Source organism: Stenella coeruleoalba (genome assembly GCF_951394435.1).
Source record: "Stenella coeruleoalba genome assembly, chromosome: 6".
Lineage (NCBI taxonomy): Eukaryota > Metazoa > Chordata > Mammalia > Artiodactyla > Delphinidae > Stenella > Stenella coeruleoalba.
Genome location: NC_137151.1, coordinates 93,995,581 through 94,014,485, shown reverse-complemented (window position 1 = coordinate 94,014,485; position 18,905 = coordinate 93,995,581). Strand labels below are relative to the sequence as shown.

General features: G+C 42.2%; 1 protein-coding gene across 4 annotated transcripts in view; it reads right to left on the bottom strand.

Annotated features, from left to right (window-relative positions):
• CASP8 (caspase 8) overlaps nucleotides 1-12,913 on the bottom strand; it is a 29,150-nt gene extending 16,237 nt beyond the window's left edge. Inside the window, exons 1-3 of one of the 4 annotated variants that reach the window (XM_079923744.1) lie at nucleotides 12,666-12,913; nucleotides 10,364-10,427; nucleotides 1,838-2,172 (exon numbers count right to left, since the gene is read on the bottom strand). In XM_079923744.1, the coding sequence (XP_079779870.1) occupies nucleotides 1,838-2,139 (302 nt within the window). In that variant the 5' untranslated portion in view covers nucleotides 2,140-2,172; nucleotides 10,364-10,427; nucleotides 12,666-12,913. Of the gene's footprint in view, nucleotides 1-1,837; nucleotides 2,173-3,883; nucleotides 3,938-10,363; nucleotides 10,428-12,665 lie in introns of those variants that run through there. The other 3 variants (XM_079923745.1, XM_079923746.1, XM_079923747.1) reach the window with 3 other exon arrangements.
• Between the last annotated feature and the right edge of the window lie 5,992 nt (nucleotides 12,914-18,905).

The window sequence follows — 18,905 nt, the reverse complement described above, 5'->3', positions numbered from 1 at the left end:
CAATGATCAACTGTAGTGTAGAAACAGAAGTTACTCAGTATTATCACCTGCTTCATCCTTCTTCTCATGGAATCTCTACCCTAGAAGTATTTCTCTAAAACTGTCTCAGTTTGACCAAGATTGGGTCCAATCAAAAGCTACCTCCCCTTTTAACTTTATCACAAGGTATTTTGCCCTTCTACGTTCCTCATTACTGAAACCTACTGGCTTTCTTGTACCATCATTGTCCAGAAATAAATCTGGATAGTTTATAAGGTACTAATTTTATAGGTAGCAATGATAATTTGAAATTTTAAATATCTTATAAATGGGAAGTGGCCACACTAGCATTTTTTTTTCTTACTTGATATTCAACAATGATGAACAAGCAGGAGATTTTACTTGTGCTGACCCTTTTGTTCCCAAGTTAACATGTTGAAGATTTTAACAGACAGATCCTGCCCTTGTTAGACACTCATAACCCTCCAACAGAGAGGCCCACGTCATTGTCTGCACTGGAAGTTGCCTTGGCTTTGCTCACATGGCAGGAGTGCAACCTTCAAAAGACCAAGACAGGGGACACAAGATGAGGCCCTCTAGCTTTCCTAATTATGGGGCTGTTGTTTTTATGATTAATTGATCCCTTAATGAAAAAAAATTCATTACAAGGACTTCACAATTCTATTGAACCAAAGTTACCCAGTATTGAATAGTATCCTTCCCCACTCTCCTTCCAAATTCACATCCACTTGGAACGTGTAAAAGTGACTTTACTTGGGAAAAGGGTCTTTGTGGATGTAATCTTGCCAAGATAAGATCATACTAGATTAGGGTGGCCCTAATCCAATGGTTGGTGTCTTTAAAAGAAGAGAGAAATTAAGACACAGATACACAGCGGAGAAGACAAGGTGAAGAAAGAGGCAGAGATTGAAGTGATGCATCCGTAAGACAAGGAACACCAAGGACTGCCTGCAACTACCTGAAGCTAGGAGAGGATCATGAAACAGATTCTCCCTCAGAGCCTCTAAAAAGGAATCAATCCTGTTGACACCTCAATTTTAGCCTCTAGCCTCCAGAACTATAAGGAATTAACTTCTCTACTGTGTTAAGCCTTTGGCAGGACAGACAGCCCAAGCCACTGCTGTTCTGACAGCATCTGGGGTCACAGGGATTAAGCAGTCATTGAGCGTTACAGGATGGCTTATGAAGTAAAACTGTGGAAGCCGTTTAACCTTACAATGGTCGGTTATTACAATGGGGGTTTCCAGATGGCCAGGCATAGATTAAAAATGGTCATCTTATACCCTAAAAAGAAAAAAGCACTCATTGCGGGGGTCTGGCCTGGCCAATTCAGAATGACTGGCAACACACAGCTCACTTAAGAACTTGGTAACAAAAGTCTTAAGGTATGGAATACAAGCCTAAAACCCTACTGAGAATTTCATAGTCATCCAAAAGTAGGTGGGAGGGCGTCTCAGGTGGGAAGTAGCGATGCTTTATTCAATAATAGGCAAAGAAGTGCATGGTATGGGCATCAGAGGCAGAGGCATCAAGATAACAGATACGTAACAGAGAGAGAGAGAGTTAGAACGTTTAAAAAGTGTCTATTTGGATTTTGGCATACCTATAGGTAATGTTTCACCTTGGAAAGAAAATTTTATTTTATGGTTTTAGCATATTTTTCTCTGAATTCTACATAAAGTCTCTAAATTTCTTAATCTGACTGTGGCGGGACATCTTCCCAAAGGCTCCAAAGTCACACCATACTGACAACCTACAAACAGCATCAGCCCTGCCCATAAAGATGTGCCCGTTCAACCCACACGTCCCAGCTCCACACCATGGAGGTTCTCCCCACCTATAGGCAGAGATCTGGGCCCTGCCCGGCATCTGAAGCTCCCTCTCCATCTCCTCCACACTGGTGTCCAGGTAGGTGAGCAGATCCAGTCTATTCATTCGGAAAAGCAGCTCCTTCAAGAAGGACAGGTTGCTTTCCTCCAACATTCTCTTTTCCTGGAGCCTCTGGAATAGCACCAAGGCATCCTTGATGGGTTCCTGCTTCCTATGTGGAATGTAGTCCAGGCTCAGGAACTTGAGGGCAGCCAGGTCTTCACTGCCCAGCTGTTCCCCAATATTATACAGACATCTGTTGAAATTCATGCTGATCAAGCGTTAGGAGAATGTAGTTGTTACCTAGGTTAAAATACAATGTTATGTTCAGATGAGGAAGAAAACTACCACTTACTGATTTGTTCCTTCATCAAATGCTATTACATCTACTATATGCCAGACATTATGCTGTGGATACAGGCAAGAAAACGAACAAACAGGTTCCCACTCTCAAGTAGCTTACTGTTTTTGGAAGGTAGATTTACAAACTAGCCAGTGGTCAGAGAGCTGTGACCAGGGCACAGTAGAAATATAGAGGAAAGAGCCTTAACTCAGCCTGGGAGAAGGGCTTCCTGGAGGGAAGTCACCTCTGGGGAGGAGATGGTGAAGGACAATTTTTGAAGGAAATAATTTATGCAAAAGTTGGAGGCAAGAATGTTCAAGTCAGTTCAGGCAGGCAAAGGGAGCTCAATAAAGTAACCATGAAGGGTCTGGGAGAGGGAGTGGTGAGACAAAGGGATGGAGCTGTGGCCGGGAACTGTTATAAAGGGCCTCATATGATGGGTCAAGGGGGTCAGGCTCTCTCCTGGATATAATGGGAAACCAAGAAAGGATTGTAAACATGAGCGTGACGTCATCCAATTAGGGATTAACATTTAAAGTGTGGGGGACATATGTAGATGTATAACTGAATCACTTTGCTTCACACCAGAAACTACTCCAATATAAAATAAAAATTAAATTAAAAAAATAAAATAAAGTGTGGAGGACAGATTGAAAGGGTTGGAGGTGGGAGAAGTCATGTGGTCTAATGGAAACAATGGTGGCAGGAGGACATGATGCAGTGCTCTCCCCCAAGGGCCTCAGGACAGGCACCCACAGCTGGTCAAGACCCCAAGACTGGAAACGGAACCAAGAGAACTCGGTCAGCCTTTCAACACAAACAGTCTCTAAATCAGATTATGGGGTATTTTCACATACTTACATGTTTGAGCAGGTAAAAAAAAAAGAGGGGGTCTTCCCTGGTGGCGCAGTGGTTGAGAGTCCGCCTGCGGATGCAGGGGACACGGGTTCGTGCCCCGGTCTGCGAAGATCCCACATGCCGCGGAGCGGCTGGGCCCGTGAGCCATGGCCGCTGAGCCTGCGCATCCGGAGCCTGTGCTCCATAACGGGAGAGGCCACAACAGTGAGAGGCCCGCGTACCGCAAAAAAAAAAAAAAAAAAAAAAAGAGAGGGCAGTGTTTCAGGAAACCCCAGACAACCTTCACACAAGCAGCCCCAGGTCTGGGGTTTCTCGAGCCCCTTGAGTCACCTTGGCCAATTTCTCCCTCACCTCCCCTGCTCTGATAGGCCCATGTTCATGGTACAGGAGCCCTTGGAGCAGGGTTTGTATCGGGTACATCATAGGAACGAAACTGGGACCTGGATCCCCAGGGCGGGCTACAGGGCCACTGTCAAAGCCAGGAATCTCACCTGCAGCTGACTGTCGGAGAGGCAGGCAGTGTGGTGGTTCAGAGTCTGGGGCTGCGGGGTCCGAAAGAACTTGGACCAGAACCCAGCTGGGGCACTGGCCCAGGCCTGGGCAGCTCACAGCCTACAAGGGTGAGATTCCTCCTCGGTAAGGTGGGATCAAAAGAGCAATATCTCCTGAAGTGTTGTGAGTATACAACACCTATCGTGCTTTTAGAGTAACGACCAGCAACTAACAAACAAAGACGAGTTCACCTGAAAGAAGGAAAGACATTGGCTGTGGGGCCGGACACCACCGGGCATGTGACCTGAACACTTCTCTTACCCTCCTGGTTTTCCCACTTCCTCCCTGGAAAATTCATCTGGAAGCAGTGATTTTCCACCTCTTCAACGTTGAAGAACTCTTCCTTGAAGGCTTACTCAGATGCTCCCTTACTTCAGGGCTACCATCTGCAAACCCTGAACTAGAAAACCTTTAACTTCTCGTCCAGCTTCATCATTTGCTTGCTCCCACAGACTCTGTGCCCCTGGGCACTTTCTACTCAAATAACCTTAACCTGTTTGGACCTCTTTCCTCCCTGAAACAAGGCTCCAAAATTTTTTTTTTGCGGTACGCGGGCCTCTCACTGTTGTGGCCTCTCCTGTTATGGAGCACAGGCTCCGGACGCGCAGGCTCAGTGGCCATGGCTCACGGACCCAGCCACTTCACGGCATGTGGGATCCTCCCGGACCGGGGCATGAACCCGTGTCCCCTGCATCGGCATGTGGACTCTCAACCACTGCGCCACCAGGGAAGCCCCAAGTCTCCTAAATTTTTAAGCTCCCTGCATTCACTGACATTCTCGGATGAAACCACAAATCCTGACTATCACTTGAGGGGTGATGGCGTGAACCAGGACCTGTGTATTTTGTATCTCTGATGTTAAAATACAAACATTATGGTAAACTTTAATATTTTTTAAAAGTGGCCCAAAAGACTTTGAAGCTTTTAGTTTTTCTTTTTAAAAACACCTTTCCTGGGACTTCCCTGGTGACACAGAAGTTAAGAATCTGCCTGCCAACACAGGGGACACGGGTTCGAGCCCTGTTCCGGGAAGATATCACATGCTGCAGAGCAACTAAGCCCATGCACCACAACTACTGAACCTGCACTCTAGAGCCCATAAGCCACAACTACTGAGCCCTCGTGCCACAACTACTGAAGCCCGTGCACCTAGAGCCCGTGCTCTGTAACAAGAGAAGCCACCACAATGAGAAGCCCTCGCACCGCAACAAAGAGTAGCCCTCACTCGCTGCAACTAGAGAAAGCCCATGCACAGCAACGAAGACCCAATGCAGCAAAAAATAAAAATAATTAATTAATTAAAATAAAATAAAACAGTATTTTTTTAAAAAAACAATCCTGATTACTTCCCCCCAATCCTGATTACAGAACACTGGGGTGGTTTTTTTTCCAGTAAAAATTGAAAATGCAATAAATTATAACATGGTTATCATTATCATACATCACATACACACAAATACACATTTATATAAAAATTAGAATCAGGTTGCACATCCAAGCGTGTACATCTGTATTTTTTTTATACCCACTTAATATTTAGAATGAACATTTACCCTTACCATAAATATTCTTCTTTGGCATATTTTTAATATTTCTTGATTTCCAGCATGTGGAGATATCAAAATTCATTTTAAGCAATTTTCTGTTCCTTTACTATTAAAAATAATATTTCACTGAGAGGTGTTTTCATATATCCTGTGCACACCTCTGATTATTTCCTTCTTAGAACTGGAATTATGGGCAAAACTTTTTTTCTCCCTTTTAATCTAGAGCTGACATTATTGTTTAGACAAGTTTTCTTGATTAGGAAACTGGAGGGACAGTGTCTTAGAAAGATACATCTTGTTTTACACTGGATTCACAAAGGCTGCAGAGCCTAGATTATTCACTGCAAAAGCAATCAATTATCATGAAAATACTTTTATATAGGAAAGATACCTTAAATATTTGGGCTGCACCTAAAAGCATACGTTCAAAGTTCAACAAACAAAACCTCTAGACATTCAAGGGAACAAACTAGCAAGTTCATTCCTTAAATCACACTCCATAGACACACACGTGCTCAACAGGGTTTGTACATGGAGTCTCACCACAGACCGATATATAAACCTGAACAACCAGAAACATCCCAAATGTCCTCCAAGAAAGGAATGGCTAAATTAACTAAAGCATAGTCATCCTACAGAATATTATGCAGCAGTTAAGAAAATGCACTCCAACTTCTGAAATTAAAATGGATAGATATTCAAGATATGTTATTATGACAGTGAAAATAGCAAGTTGCAATATAACCAAAATCATACATCTACTTTTTAGAAATAACTCAAACAACATAATTAGATTTTCAGTGATTACAGACATATATATTAAAGCAGAAAATAAAAGATAAGGAAATTCTGGAAAGAGACATACCAAACTCATAAAGTGCCTAGATTTTGTATTCACAGATCTTTGAAGAAAATACACAGGAAGCTGCTTCAGTGGTTGCCTGAGAGGAGAGGAGCTAGAAGTCTGGGGGGTGGACAGGAAGAGACTTGCTTTACATTCTATACTCTTTGCACTGTGTAAATCTTTACCATTTTATTACCCTAAATATACATGTACTTAAATTAAAATCTCTATTTAAATAACTATTTTTATTCCAGTATATGAAACTGGAAAGGATCAGAACTGGGTCCAGCCCTGTTTAAAACCATTAGGTCCAGTGTCCTTAAATCTTCCAATAAGTTCTAACCATTGCTAAAATATCATTTTACAGAATAAAATCAACCAAAGAATCAAATGAAAGCAGAATCTCCTTTTTTTCCCCTCTGCAATTATTTTCTTTCTAATGATAACAATGCTTATTGTATTCCTTTTAGAAAATACAGGAAAGATAAAAAGGAGAATAAAAATTACCTATAATTCTATCATCCAAAGATAAAATGCCTAATCAAAACATTCTCTGATGTAAATCATACCAATATTTTCTTAGGTCAGTCTCCCAAGGCAATAGAAATAAAAACAAAAATTAACAAATGGGACCTAATCAAACTTACAAGCTTTTGCACAGCAAAGGAAACCAAAAACGAAATGAAAAGACAACCTACAGAATGGGAGAAAATATTTGCAAATGATGCAACTGACAAGGGCTTAATTTCCAGAATATATAAACAGCTCATAAAATCAACAACAAAAAAACAACCAAATCAAAAAATAGGCAGAAGACCCAAAGAGACGTTTCTCCAAAGAAGAAAGACAAATGGCCAATAGTCACATTTGAAAAGATGCTCAACATCATTAATTATTAGAGAGATGCAAATAAAAACTACAGTGAGGTATCACCTCACACTGATCAGAATGGCCATCATTAAAAACTCTACAAATAACAAATGCTGGAAAGAGTGTGAAGAAAAGGGCACCCTCCTACACTGTTGGTGGAAATGTAAGTTGGTAAAGTCACTATGGAAAACAGTATGGAGGTTCCTCAGAAAACTAAAAATAGAATTACCATATGATCCAGCAATCCCACTCCTGGACATATATCTAGACAAAACTCTAATCCAAAGAGATACCTGCACCCCTATGTTCATAGCAGCACTATTCACAATAGCCAAGACATGGAAGCAACCTAAATATCCATTGACAGAGAAATGGATAAAGAAGATGTGGTACATATATACAATGAAATATTACTCAGCTATAAAAAAGAATGAAATAACGCCATTTGCAGCAACATGGATGCAACTAGAGATTATCATACTAAGTGAAGTAAGTCAGAAAGAGGACGAAAAATACCATACGATATCACTTATATGTGGAATCTAAAATATGACATAAATGAATCTATCTGAAACAGAAACAGACCTGTGGTTGCCGAGGGGGAGGGGGTTGGGGCGGGGATGTAGTCAGAGGTTGGGTTAACAGATGTAAGTGTTTATGCATAGCATGGAGACCTATATTCAATATCCTATGACAAACCATAATGGAAGAGAATATTAAAAAAAGAATGTATATATATGTATTACTGAATCACTTTGCTGTATAGCAGAAATTAACACAACATTGTAAATCAACTATACTTCAACTTTTAAAAAATTAAAGTAAAATAAAAAACAAAGATAAACGCCTAATAATCCTACTGTCCTTCCTACCGAATATTTTACGCATATATATTTTCCCTCATATTTAAACACCATATTTCTGAGGTATACGTGGACTTTTCCACTGATAATACTATAAGTGCATCTTGATGTCTTTATTTTTTCTTCTACAGCATGGATTTTTAAATCTATAAGGCATCTAATCATATGAATGGGCAAGAATTTATCTAACCAGTCTCTGATTACATTTAGGATGATCTTAAAATGCAAATCTCCATGTATACCTCCGATTATTTTATTAGAATAATTTCCTAGAGATAGGATTACTGAGACAAAAGGAATAAAGATTTTTAAGGCTTTTGTTACATCTTCAATAGCATTTTCTGACAGTATACAAAAAATTCCAATCCAAGGCCAGGATGACGTGAATTTGGATATAACATGATGGGCTCCTGTCCTCTATGGCTAGTTCACCTCACTCGTTTCATTATCTTTGCAATAGCCTGACAATGCTTTCTAAATTATTTTTGCATCATATTAAAATGGACACTTAGTAGGGAAAGTGCTGGCAAGGCTTCTTTTCTGACCCAGCTTTTCCCAGAACACATTGTGGTATAATATTGTCTTTGTTTGTTTAGGTCACACATCTCTTTGATCGTAGTGCCTGGGAAGCACTGTTACCTGCTCTAGATTTTATACCATTAACAACGGGCCACCTCTAGGTTCTGGCTCTATAGGAACAGGGACCAAGAGGCACTTCTTTTTTTATGGGCCCTGGGTTTAACTGCATGTGCTCATGAGCTAGAAACTTTGTTAGAGTAATATTTTAAGGAGAACATTCATTGTTGTATTTTTCTCATCCTAAAATAGTAAAAGTAACATTTATTCCTTAGAGAACTTTTAAAAGAAAAATAAAAATCACTTAGAAAAACTTAGAAGTAATTTTGGGGTCAAATTTGGTGGGTTTTTTCCCATTTTATTCACATGTTCACATATATATACATATATAATGTGTGTGCATATACATATGCTGAATATATAAATTTGAAGATAAATTTGAATATATTGGTTTATATTGCATACAAGGTGGAAGAGAGGGGTGGAAATGGAAAGCCCTCCAGAATTTTTCTTTTATTTCCAATTATATAACAATGATAAATCAATATAAATATATTTGTATTCTATGATATATAAGTATATCTAATATTTTTATAATAAATGTGTGCCCCAAAGTATTTTGATATAAATTTTTATATTATGATGTGTTTATAACATATAACCATATAAACATAAAAATATTTTTCTTGTCTCACTTACTGCAATCCTCTGAAGAAGTTGCTATTATCATCCTCATTTTACGATTGTGAAAAATCAGTTCAGAAATAAGCTATTGAGAGGCGTCAGGCCCAGGTTTGAGCATCTCACTCAAGGGTCTCAATGACAGACCCTGCAAGGATTTAGAATTTATTCTGATTCCAGTTGGAAGCCAGTGAAGGAATTTAATGAAGAAAGACACATAATCAAAATATTTTTAAAGATTATGAATTACTTAAAATTTTAAAAGACTAAAGAAACCCCCAAAACACAGAAACAAGAGTTCTTAACAAATCTACAAAAGCAAAGAGAGGGTCAGACCTTACAAACCAAGCCGGTACATGCTGGAGCCCGGATTTAGACCTCAGCACCTCATCCCAGAGTCCCAAATAAGCACTGCCTTTTGTGCCACAATTAAATTGCAAATAAATCTCATCTAATCACAAACAATCCTTCTAGCGACATTCTAGCAACCTCTTAGCTCTTTTGGTGATACGGAAAACTACCTCAAAGCTAGGGAAAATAAACCCAAAATTTGCATTACTCTTCTGAGACAAAAATCCGTTACCTCGTTCAAAGCTTGAGAGTACTGGAAAGCTGCTCTCAGGCCCAAACCCCTAAGCAATAGGGTGACTACTCCCTCCAGTCCAGGATGACCACCCCCAATTGGGGTTCCCCCAGAACCTGCCAGGTGTCCCCCCTGCACACAAACACTCTCCGCTGCAGGGTCCCAGCCAGGGCTATCACACAGCCCAGGAAAGGTGTTCAAATCACGACAAAACTCAGAGCCAGCCAAACTGAAGGAATTTATAACTCCACCTATAAACGCTTAACCCCACAAGTACTGATTATCAGTCGATGCTTGCCATTATATTATTCCTGGTACTGTCCTGTGCCCTTTTAATTTCTCAAAAATAAATAAATAAATAAATAATTGAGTTCTTAGCACTATTTCTGTTTATGTGTGTGTCTGTTTATGTGTACGTGTGTGTTTATACTGGTGGTCTGAGTGTCGGCAGATTGGTAAACTATAGCAGCAAAGACTGCTGAGAGTTGAGTTTTGGTTTCTATTCTTTGACAACTCGGCATAAGGATGAGGCATCTGTACAGATAACTGAACTTGGAGTATTCCCCCCCAAAATCAGGAATGCATCAACCGAAGCTGGAGGGACCCGTGGGCCCTCACTACAGCCCTGGGAAGCACTGCTAACTCTCCTGGTTTCCGCATCTACACTCATATACAAGGATCACCCCATGAGCCCCGAGGCCACCAGATTCCACCCTCAGTAGCCTAGAAAATTCTAGAATCAAAAACTTTCCTCTCTAAAAGCCCATCCAACCTTACCAGAGGCAAGTCCCAGAACCCTCACAGCGGCAGCCGCTTCACAGGCCTCTCTCTCCTGGCACATCTAAGAAAAGAATGAAGTCAAATGAAGAACCTACAGCACAGCTCACTTACTTCCTGTTTTCGAAACTCCTGAGTCACTAGTGAGGTGGGCCGGCCTCCAGGCAGCACCCCCGTCTAGATCGCTAAGAGGGAGCCTGTGGAAGAGGAGGCAGGTGCCGGGAGGGGACCCTGGCCACCTGAGCTTTGGCTCGGGCCGTGTGACTTTGGACGGGTCAGTTTCTCTTCGGGGCCTCCTTACCACACTCCAACAGGAGCCAGTTTGAACTGGATGATAGCTAAGAACCCTTTCTTTTCATATTGCAGGAACTTACAGATTTTTAGGGGCTCATTATGAAGACTTTAATGGTTTCATTCAGTAATATTCACTGAGCACTCCTGAGTGGTCTTGGGATCTGTAAACTGCAGGGCCCTCACCACAGCTCTCAGAGGGTCTGCCGACCCTCACAGAAACTCTCTTGGTTTCCCCATCTACACTCACATACGCGATCACTTCCATGACCCCGAGGCCACAAGACCCCAGCCTCAGCAGCCCAGAAAACACTAGAATCATAGTCCTTCCTCCCAAAAGGCCCAGTCAAGCTCACCAAAAAAGACAAATCCTGGGGCCCTCACCATGGACTGGCCCTGGAGAACAAAGCACACATTAGCCCTGTCTTTTTGCTCTCAGTCAGTTGAAATGTTTTCTGATGATAAAACTAGAGAGAGAAAAAAAAAAAAATCAAACACCTCTCTTCTTTGAAACTGCCTTTTTTCTTTCCCCAAATGGAATATTAGCTTTCAGAGGGCAGAGCTCACGGCTGAGAGGATTAATGAGATGTCTGAAAGTGCCCCTCCACCTGCAGAGGGCTAGGGAAGGGTGCCGTGGTCCCATTGTGCCCTTTGCTACCTCGACTCTGCCCCGAGAACTCTGAGTGAGAGCACAGTGACAGAATGAAATCCTGTTAATGGCTAAATCCTAGCCCAGGATGTGCTCCCTGACTCTTTCCTGTGGCTTCCTGAGCATACACTCAGCTTTCATCCTGCTGTTTTATGGCTGGTTCCTGTCCGAGGCTGTGAGCTTCTCAAAGGCAGAGACCGGATATTTCATGCCCGTTCCCAGGATATGCCACAGGAGTAGCAATATCTAGAACATACAAAGGTTTCCTGCAAATCAACGAGGAAAAGAAACCCTGGAGAACGACAATGGATATGGACACAGGGTTCCTTGACAGGGATACTCAGATGGCCGAAGTGTACGAATGACGCTCAGACTCATGAGTAAGCTGGGAAGTGCCAAAATAAAGCAACGAGCTCCCTACTTTGTACCTATCAGAATGGCAAAGGTTTGCAAGCTGGATCAGGCTAAAGATTGGTGGGCAAGTTCTCCTATAGTCCTTATATAGGATTGGGAGACCGTCCATCATGGAATAATAAGTGGTGGTTACAAAGTGGGACCTGGCAAATTACACAGAACTTAAAATACAGTGCTTACTTGAAAAACAAAAAAAGTCAGAAACGGAACAAGCAAAATACAATACAAATAATACTAATACGTAATAATAATTGCTAACACTTACTGGATACTTAGTAGTGCCAGTCACTGTCCTAATTGGCTCATGCTGTTGTTATCAACTTAAATCTTCACAGCCACCTCATGAGGGAGTGTTAATCCCATTTAATGATGAGGAAACAGAGGTACAGAGAAATTACTTTCTTGTTCCTGATCACACAGTTTAAAAAGTAGCGTACACACACAAAACAAGGACACATTTTGCAAAGATACAGAACAATTCAAGGATATGTATCAAAAGATTTAGAGGGTCGTCTTTGAGAGGGTAGGAGATAGGGTGGGAGTGGGGAAATCAAAGAAAGTACCTAGAACAGGGCAGGGGAGAGGGGCCCGTAAGTCTTAGAGACCAAGGGCTACAGGGAATAGGGATCTGACAGGGTGATTAACTTAACCCTCTGCCCCAGGCCAAACAGAAAATAATTTAAACATAAGTAGGTAAATAAAGTCTTGTAGAATTTCCAAAGTAATCCAGCAGGAGAGAGACAGTGTGTCTATATTTGAGGCAGCAGAGGAACCGGAGATTCCTCAGAGTTAAAAAGTAGCAAAGTCAGTGGTTGTGGTTCAGAGAGAAACCCAGTCCAAGATCTGGGCCCCTAGCAGGACCCAGAGGTGACTCCACTCCGCAGGTCTGATCTGCCCCTTGAGTGGGCAACGTGGTATCCAGAAGCCACTTCTGCACCAGACACTCACCTGCTCCACCCTGGCAACATCACAGTCACCAAGCTCCCGATGCCAAGACCCCTAGACTGCCTAACTTCACACGTTCCAATTACTGAGGCGGGTTCTTACAACCGGAGAAAAATCCCTTGTAACGAGGCAAGGGGGAGGGGGAGGAAGGAGGTGGGGTTGGAAAGGCCTCCCGGAAGAAGTTTTCTTTTACTTTCGATCACTCAACCAGGCTTTTCTGCCTGTCCCAGCAGACTCACTTCCTGTTTCTCTCCTCTCCACATTCAGAATTTACTAACGAATTCAGCAGGGCTTTGAAACATCGCGAGATAAAAGAAAGAGAACCTGTGAAACCATTGCCCTCCGGCAGAAGGGCAAAATCTGGTCTTCAGTAAGAGAGAAAGAAAATTCCTGAACAGAGAGAACTAGAGAATAAAATTGACTTTGAAAACTGGAAAACAGAGGTGATTCACTCGAACAGAAAATGTTTCTTATTTAAAGGAACCGATGCAAACTAAAAACCAGGAAGCTGTATACTCACTACATTTAGTGTATATAAGGCCTACAATTTTTAAAGACAGATTTGAGACTGTCTGTGGCAAGTAAAAATGCCATTCCTCCTTGAAAGGGGTCTGGGGAGAGGAATTATTCCTCTATTCTGTGGCCCAAATCTCAGCACTGAAGCCATGGACCAGCCCCCCATATCATCTGGCAAGAGCTCTTCTTGGGTCGAAGCAGATGTCTTGCTGAGATTTGGGGAGATCCTGCACAAAAGGGGTTGTGGGTCTGGCCCAGCCCTAAGCAAGGGTAACAGTCCCTGGCCAGTGCTGTGCCTTAGTGACCGGTACCCGTCCAGTGCCGAGCCTGGAGTGGTGGTAATGCGGAGATCTGTCCCCCAGGACCCTGAGCCCCCAAACCTCCCCAGCTTTTCTTCATCTTCCATCCCCTTCCCACCCTCTGCCTCCGTTTCCTGTTTGAATTTTTTTAAAGGTTTTCTGCCTTTTTGTTTTTACACCTTGTACATTTTATAACAAAAACACCAAAAATTATACAATACCTATATGTTGTACCTTTACATCAATTATCTCTAATTCCCCCAGCAAAGTAGAGGATTGTTCTCCCATGTCATGGATGAGGAAACAGAGGCTCAAATGAATACCCAAATTCGAACTCAGTCCCGTTGGACCAAAAACAAGGATTTTCCCACCGTAACACACTATCTCCCCTTCCCCAGCATTTAGGATTTGAAATGAACCATGTGGGTGGAAGAGCAGTAAATTTAAACTAAGATAATGACCTATGCACAGAGGTCACAAGGTCACCTATGAAAAAGGAGTCCGCCTAATGACACCAGCTAATATTGAATAAACATTATGTGTGCAAGGCACAGCCACCCACACTGGCTCATTTCACCTTCTGAACAATTCTCAGAAGTGGATGTTCCCATTTGAGTGACAAAACTGAGGTTTGGAGAGGCGAAAGACTTGGACAAGTACCTTCAGCTAGTGAGTGGCAGAGTGAGTTTTGTGTGCCTAAGACCCTGAGAGGTTAATCAGTGTCTGAACATTAATACACACCCATGGTTCTCAACTTGACTGATCTGAGGGTTAACTGAGGAGGTTTAAAACAAATACCAGTCTTCAGGCCCCAGCTTTGGAATTCCTACCTGAGCAGAATTACAGGAGGCAAAACAGACTGAGCACTTAAAGGAATGCCTGGATCTTTGACAGTTCTCAGTAAATATTCACTACCACGGTGTTACATAAGCTCACAGTGTCTGTGAGATGGCTACGAATTATTAGTCACATTGTACAGATGAGGAAACTAAGTTCAGTGTCAATCAGCTGACCAACTGCACGGCCAACACAGGATGCCAAGATTGTCTCACTTGAGAGTTTACGTCCAGCCCCCAGCCCCCAGCCTGGCAGAAATGGATGACCCACAGCAGGCATCCAGGGGGCCATACTGAGGAGGAATGGGGGAGTCTCAGGGCTTTGATGTGTCATTTGTAAGGTATTGATCCTAGGCTCTCCCAGTCTTAGATCTTTTTAAAAAGGAAGATGAATAATCAACAAGTGAATTGCGAACCTGAAGTTGGTTAAATTCCTTTTGTGATCTTCTAGGATCAATATTAATTCACTTGCTCTAACCAGTTTCTTGCCTCCTTCTTGAGCTAGACGTCTGCTTGATTATTTACATGGAAATGAATAATGTACCTGGTCTTTAGTCCTGGGGAAGCTGGAAAACCTGGAGGCAATGCAGTTCAGCGGGACATAAGGGAGCTGGTCCCTGCCCAGTGCAGGGTGAGGACAGCCTGTTTGGTTTTTTTTTTCTTTTTTTTTCAGTACGCGGGCCTCTCACTGCTGTGGCCTCTCCCGCTGCGGAGCGCAGGCTCCGGACGCGCAGGCTCAGAGGCCATGGCTCACGGGCCCAGTCGCTCCGCGGCATGTGGGATCTTCCCGGACCGGTGCACGAACCCGTGTCCCCTGCATCGGCAAGCAGACTCTCAACCACTGCGCCACCAGGGAAGCCCAGGACAGCCTGTTTGGACTTAAGTGCCGAGAGGTTTCCACCCTCCTGAGTCTCAGCTCCCACCTGATGGCCTGCTCCAGAGGCTCATGTCTACTAATCTGCTGAAATCAGATTTGGACCTGTACATTTCCCTAAGAAAGCCAAGAATGACTAAACCTCCTTTCAGCGGGCTGGAACACACCAGTCCCATTGATCTGGACTTGAACCACAGGACATTAGTCAAGGACAAATCAAGGACAAATACTGACAGTGAAACAAAAATCCCCTGAACAAGCATGCTCTTTTGTTGGTTGCTTCTCTATTAAGTTGTATACAACTGACCCACAGGCCGGGTGGTCTGGTACGTGCATTCTACTGGGCTCCTCCTCCCCCTTCCTCAAGCTGGCCTTGGCTTGACCTTAGAATCCTGAAGGCAATGGTGAGGGAAAGGAGACTGCATTCCAATCCATCTATTTCACCTCCTCCCGGCCATGTGGGAAGAGACTCGGCCAATTCTCTAGAAGTTTTTAACAGCTAGGCTTTGAAGTCTTTGATTTTTGTTTTGGTATTGAGATGACTAGACAGTCATGAGCAGGTAGATGAAGAGTTTACATCACTGACCCGAAGTGTATATTCTGCAATTTGGTGGGTGCTGGAACCTGCCCCCTCTACTTCCACAAAAGATCCTACTGCAAACAAGAACCCATCCCACTGATCTAGAAAGGAAGAAATTGAGGTAACTGTTGGGCTGGGATGCAATATTCATGTCATCAACTTAGCTTTTCAAATATTTTCTTGGAGGTCTGAGCATAGTCAAGGTGAAAGTCCTCCAAGTTCCAGCTACACTCTATGCCCACCCCCAGGAACCATTTCTTGGGAACAATTTCTCAGTACCTCAAACCCTAAGGACAAATGTCAAGAGCCATTAAATTTTTTTTATTATGATAAAATATACATAACAAAAAATTTACCATTCTAACCATATTTAAGTGTACATTTCAGTGGCATTAAGTACATTCATATTGTTGTGCTATCATTCCTATCATCCAAGAGCCACTGTTTTTTCTTTTTATTGAAGTATAGTTGGTTTACAATGTTGTGTTAGTTTCTGGTGTACAGCAAAGTGATTCATATATATATATATACTTTTTAATATTCTTTTCCATTATGGTTTATCACAGGATATTGAATATAGTTCCCTGTGCTATACGGTAGGACCTTGTTGTTTATTTTATATACAGTAGTTTGTAGCACGATGCAGTTTTAAAGTGTTCTCCCTACTTCATCTCATTTATCTCATTAGTGAGCACAATTTTTTAGTCTAAAGCAGGCAGAGTAAGTGTTACTAAGACATTTAGAACACCAAAGGCCAGAAAGGTGAAGTGACTGAGCTGGGACTACCCAGCTACTCTATCTGCATGCAGCACTAGTGACTCTTTCTTTTAAAAAAAATCAAAAGATGGGAGGATTATTCCCTGAAACACATATATTTTTTCCCTTTTAAAAGAAGTCACTCCTCGGGACTTCCCTGGTGGCATGGTAGTTAAGAATCCGCCTGCCAACGCAGGGAACACGGGTTTGAGCCCTGGTCTGGGAAGATCCCACATGCCGCGGAGCAACTAAGCCCGTGTGCCACAACTACTCAGCCTGTGCTCTAGAGCCCGCGAGCCACAACTACTGAGCCCACGTGCCACAACTAATGAAGCCCACGCACCTAGAGCCCATGCTCCACAACAAGAGAAGCCACTGCAATGAGAAGCCCATGCACCACAAGGAAGAGTAGCCCCCGCTCGCCACAACTGGAGAAAGCCCACGCACAGCAACGAAGACCCAACGCAGCCAAAAATAAATAAATAAATAAATTTATTTTTTAAAAAAAGAAGAAGAAGAAGTCACTCCTCAACTTCTGCAAGGGAAATTCATTTCATTCTTTCTCAGTTCAAAAAGGATTTCAAGAATTGGGTAATGATATTTTTCCTCAAAGCTATTAGTAAAAATAATTACAATACACCCGTTCTCAGTAGTAGCACAACTAACTTGCAGGTACAGGTAAGTCCAGGTGAGACAGCCAAGTGGCAAAATGTGTATTTGGTGTCTTCCCTGGATAGGACATTTTTTCTTCCCCCAGAAGTGTCCTCCCAGGCTCACTTGGATTCCTACTGACTCCAGCTTTCAACAGACCCCGAAACAAAATGATGTAGTAGGAGGGTTAGTACAGTTTCTTATTTATCTTTCTTGTGATAGTCTACAGAAAAGGAAAAGCAAACATATATCTGCATTGACTTTAATTTTTGCACTAATTATTTGTATATTTGTTTAAACATTGTGTGCATGTGTGTGTATTCTATCATTTTTTCATCTAACTCTATCTTGTATCTCTTTCTACATTAGTACTTATGAACGGCCTCTGTCCTCTTTATTACTGCTCAGTGCTTCTAAGCTAGTTTAACACTGCTTGGGACAATGTGCATTTTAGCCAGTGTCTCTGCAAACCCACTGGGGTTCCTCAGAACAAGTTGAAGAGAAAAAAAAATGGCATGTTGTACCTGAGGCTGACCCTGGGAGCCAGGCTGTTCGATTCACTCACAGGAAGGGGCAGTTGGCCAGGGAGTAAAAGGGCCAGGTTTTAGGACTGGGTCTCTGGTTATAAATGCTCCAAATCAGACTTTCTCGTTTTCTTTTTCTTTTTCTTTTTTTTTTTTTTTTGCCTCTCTAAAGGTATTCAGAAGGAGATTAAGCCAAAGAGCGCAGATAATAGTCATTCCAATGAACACCTTAGAGGTGTTGATAAAATCTATATTCATTCATGATTAAACAAACATTGATTAAGTGCCCAGTGATTGTTTATGTTTCACAAAATGAAAAGAAAAGGTCATGGGTAGACACAAAAGTTAGGTTATAAAGTTAAACTTTTTGTGCTTTACAACATTATGATACAAACTTCCAGTTTCTGAGAGAATGAGTCATCCCTCATCTGACGCAACACGTTGTAGAGGCTCCGATTATGCTTGAAGATTATTTTAAGTTGGAGTCAAATGAGAATCAACAGATACAGAAAGAAGCCTTTTGTAGCATCCCTTATCTGACTAAAAGTAGCAGATTCTGAGAAATGAAGACTGCCATGAATCCCTCTCCCAGGGAAGTTTTATGGCCATGAAGAAGAAAGTCTCCACCAAGATGGACCTGCATGAACAAATGTAGTTTGCCCAATATATTTACCTTGCCAAAGTTTATCACTCTTGGAAGCCTAAACCCTTTATTACCTTTGTCTTGTCACTTCTCTGCATATTTATTGTTCGTTGCTTAGATGCTATATAAGCCCAAGTTCTAACCACCCTTTTGAGTTCCGAATCACTGAGGTTTCTCCCACTTGATGTGTTTGCATGCATAATAAACTGTTTTTCTCTTGTTCATCTGGCTTTTGTCAGTATAATTTGCAGGGTCTGAGGTAAAGAGCTTAGGAGGGTACAGAGAAAAATGTTTTCCTCCTCTACAGCGTCAAGAGTCATCCCAGTGACAGAGCAGAGAGGCATGGTCTCCTTCTTGTTTCTCACTCTCTTTTGTGCAAGGATGATGAATGAAATTTTCCTGGTGGCTCAGCATTTCAGCTAAATCTCAACAGTTAAGGACAACTGTATCCCTATATACTAAAGAGAAAATGCTAGCCACACTCTGGTGGGAGGAATAAAAGACAGTGTATTAATCATGTCTTTTATTTTGTACTTTCAGTGCTTCGACATCTTGAGGCCTTGC